We start from the raw sequence: 3,928 nt of genomic DNA, 5'->3' as shown, positions 1-3,928 counted from the left end.
GATTCAACAAAGTTGTATTTGTTTGTGTAGAACCAGAAAGGGCAGTTCCATTAGGACAGCTGCAGTGAACATCAGTCTTCAGACACTTCAGGCAGTGAACAGGGCCCTTGGGGCTCGCTGGTTCAGGTTGACCTGGTATGTTTAGTCTAAGTGGTGTATTCCAGTCCCAGCTGCACAGGTTTTGAGTCGTGACCCTAGGAACAGGCTCTGAAGTTGGATGGTATCATTTTCTGGTAATGCTGAAGTATTGGGTTTTTCTAATGATGAAGAAAAAAAGCTGAAGAGAAATCTTAGTCAATGCTCAGAACTACAACTACGTGATTTTACAGCTTTTTACATCACAGATTTTATGTATGTAGAAGTTCTGCTGAGGGAAGTTGAGAGGAAGGTCCAGTTTGGGAGAGAGCAGCATTCTGGACCAACAGTCAGAGCGTTTTAACTGTGAAGTACTGAGCTCTGGCTGACTTTACAAACATGTTTAATAGAGGCCAGTTAGCAGAAAATGTGCCAGGCTGCATCACGTTCTCTTCACATTCACGCCTGCCCCTTTCATGTACACTGGAGCTTGTCTTGTATTCTCATTTCTATTCTAGTAGTTGCTGCAAAGGTAGCGTGTTTCTTAATTGAACTAGTTTCTTTATGCTCAGGTTGTACGGAAGTCTGATTCCTGCAGCTCTCTGTCCCCGGTTTTGTGACGACTGTTAGCACAGACAAGTGGAAGCCCTGTCTGTGGAAGCCCAGAGGTGCTTGCCAGGCATTGTGACTCTTCTGGCCCAAACACCAGGCAACTCTGCCAAAGCAGAAACATTAACTTGAAGTACGAAAGTATGTGTGCTGCAAACATTTTTCTTCCTTAGCATTCCTAAAATGAAGGGAATCTGCTTACAGAATGCTCCTCTGAACTCTCTTCAGCTCTCCAGAAGTACCAATACTGTCTGGAGAGAGCTGTGTGAAACACAAACCACTGACAAGCCACTGACGGCACCTTCTCCCCGTCCCCTCAGATAGTCAAAGTACCAGGTAAGTTTTGTAGGAAGTAAAACTTTGACCTTGGATGTTAATAAAGCCCCAAAGTCTTCTGCTTTCCTTTTGTGGGCAGAAATTGTTGGAACAAGGTTAGATAAAGAATTTATAAAGAGAATTCTGTTAATTCCAAAGAAGAATGGTTAAACTTGGTAAGATGCTAGTATACTTTATTTAATTTGACAAGTAGTACACTATATGGGTGCCAGCCAAATCCAGATTTGGACTTTAACAAGACATCAAGTGCTAGCAGAGTGTGTATATTTCCAGATAATTTTTCAAGCATGCAGATGACAAACTGGCATGGAATCAAACCTTTTCTGGAAAGTCAGCTGATGATGCTTCTACAGGCTGCACTGATGTGAGAGTTCCACTTGGAAGAGTGCACCACCAAAGGCTTTCCACCCATGTTACAAAAGCTGCCTTTCACTAAATTCAATGAAATCCAAAGTTTAAAATGTCATTTTGAGCCAGATTTCTGTGTTACTTGATTAAAGCAAAGCTTCCTTTAAAAAAATCAGTCTGAAGGGGATCTAAACTGGTCAGAGTTGCAACCTGGAGAAATACCTGGCTGCAATCTGAGTAAAGTTTGCCTCGGCTTCAGATTGTGTGCAAGCCTGTAGTGGCAGGCTCCCAGCCCTGGGTTTTATTCATGCAGCTTTACCTTTGCAGCTCTTTTGGTTTTCTGTTTTAACTGGGCTTTGATTTCCTTCTTTGCTATTCCATGAAAACTCGTCCTGTCCTGCTGCCTTTACAGGCAGTGTTGTCAAGTAACAAAATCTTGCAGCAAAGCCTCTAGCTTTCCTTGCCATGATTTGAAACGCTGCTCGGCAGAAACAAAATTAAGTTCTTGCAAATTTTGCAGGAAGAAGGCCAGCAGCAGTAAGAGGAGAGCGCCCTGGTATGTTTCCTTGGCAGTGCATCTGGACCTCCACTGCCCCTTCCCATGTGGCAGGCAGGGAAACCTTCAAACTGTTGATTCATTTCAGATAAGTCTTGAGACAAATGCTGTGGGTTGCTTTAGAGCTGTGACTCTCAGCAGTGATCATTTTGAACAGTGGCTTCCAGCTGAGCTCGGACACCTCAGCAAGGTAAGAGTGGCAAGAGTGAGCCCACGGGTGAAGAGCAGCAAATCCATGCATGCATTGTGCAATCCATCCATGGAAAACATCTAAACTGAGTGTTCATCTCTGCCATGAACTCTGAATGGTCCTGTCATGGGAGGAGAGGGAAAGGGGAGGGAAGTCTTCTCTAGGGGGAGTGCTGGGTGCTGTGCAAAAGCGAGTGTCTGTATAAGAGTTTTGGTGTCACTGCACCTGCTCCTGAAGTCTAGCCAGGTGGTGTGGTGGTGCCTGGGCATCAGCAAGCAAGGGAGAGGTAGAGGGCAGGTAGTGGTGTGAGTGTGGTGCCACCTTCGCCAGAACAGGCAGTTGAGTGTCAGCAGGGCTCAGCTTCTGGCTCTGTCTTCGCAATAGGAGGCAGCAAGGGTTTCTCATCGAGCGTAATATCTATCACTGCCCCAGACCGCTTGCGGGGCTCAGGGGTCTCCTCTGACCACCTCCCCACCCTACGCACTCCTTTGGCCACTTTGGGTGCGTTTCTGCAGGGATTGTGGTCATAGATCACCAACTTCAGGCCAGGAAGGTGAGCTAGGCTGGGGAAGAACCGGATGGAATTGCGATCCACGTCAATCACCTCCAGAAATGGCATGTCCAGAAGCACAGGGGGAAACTCGGACAGCAGGTTGCCTGACAGCCAGATGGTGCGCAGCTCCTGCAGGCACTGCAGCTGGGGAGGGAGCGTGTGCAGCGCGTTGGAGCCGGCATGCAGCGTCTTCAGCAGGCTGAGCTCACACACCACCTCGGGCAGGTACTGCAGGCAGTTGGACTCGATCCAGAGGGTCTTGAGGTTCTGCAGGAACCGGAGCTCCAAGGGCAGGCTGCAGAGCTTGTTGTTGCCCAGGTAGAGGATGCACAGCTGCTTCAGTGTGCACACCACTAGAGGCAGTGTTTTGAAGTTGTTGAAGTCCAGTGCCAAGAGCTGCAGATTTTGTAGCTGCTCCAGCTCGGGAGGCAGATGATTCAGGTTGTTGTCGCTCAGGTACAGCTTGACGAGTTCCCTAAAAGAGCAAATGTGCAGAGGCAGTCGCCTCAGCTGCCTGCCACTCAGATCCACCGTTTTATCCACTGGCATCTCTTCTAGATCTTCTAGGAGGTACTTCTGGCACTTGTTGGAGGGCACAACAGCAACTATGGCTTTCAGACTGTTGCCCATCCCACGATTTTGTTTTGGGATGGCCGAGACTGCAAGGGATAGGGACCTGCCTTGGTCCTCTCCTGCTGTGCACTGGCCTAACAGTAACTCTCTCTTCCCAATATAAGGCTCTGTTTACATGGCACCAACCATTAATCTCAAGGGTTCTGAAATGTTTCTGATAACCGAGTGAGTGTTTGGTGATGGGGATTATAGACAGGACGGCCCAGTGCAGGTCTCCCTCTCTCACCCACACTCCCACTTTCCCCCCTGCAAACATTCCTTCTTGCCTCTTCTTGCATACTGTAAATGTTCTCTGATTTTGCCCCTGCACCTCTTGTTCTGATTGTGCAGCCAGTAAGGGCAGCAGGGGTTGGCTTGACAAAGTAAATTTCACAAAAGACCAAATTTTTAAACTCAGATGTTTAACCTTTATGAAACTTTTAGCAGAAGTTTCAGATAAATCGTTTAAAATATGTGCCTGTATCTGATTGTCTTTCCAGATGAGTGGCACTTTCAGGGATGCATTTTTCAAGGTGCCAGATACATAATTTCTGAATGTAATTTGCCACCCAGTACTTATCGTAAAACTTTAACACAGATACTTGGCAAATTGCTATCTTGAGCTGTTTTACTCTTTATGTTCTTAATT

General features: G+C 47.0%; 1 protein-coding gene across 1 annotated transcript; it reads right to left on the bottom strand.

Annotated features, from left to right (window-relative positions):
* Positions 1 to 2,460: 2,460 nt before the first annotated feature.
* On the bottom strand, positions 2,461 to 3,297 carry LRRC10 (leucine rich repeat containing 10). Its single transcript, XM_071549964.1, has one exon. It carries the CDS (start codon positions 3,295 to 3,297, stop codon positions 2,461 to 2,463), a length of 837 nt encoding a protein of 278 aa, XP_071406065.1.
* Between the last annotated feature and the right edge of the window lie 631 nt (positions 3,298 to 3,928).

This window comes from Pithys albifrons, chromosome 3 (genome assembly GCF_047495875.1).
Source record: "Pithys albifrons albifrons isolate INPA30051 chromosome 3, PitAlb_v1, whole genome shotgun sequence".
NCBI classification, from domain to species: Eukaryota; Metazoa; Chordata; class Aves; order Passeriformes; family Thamnophilidae; genus Pithys; species Pithys albifrons.
Note: the sequence above shows the minus strand (reverse complement) of the source record. Positions and strands in the feature narration are given on the sequence as shown.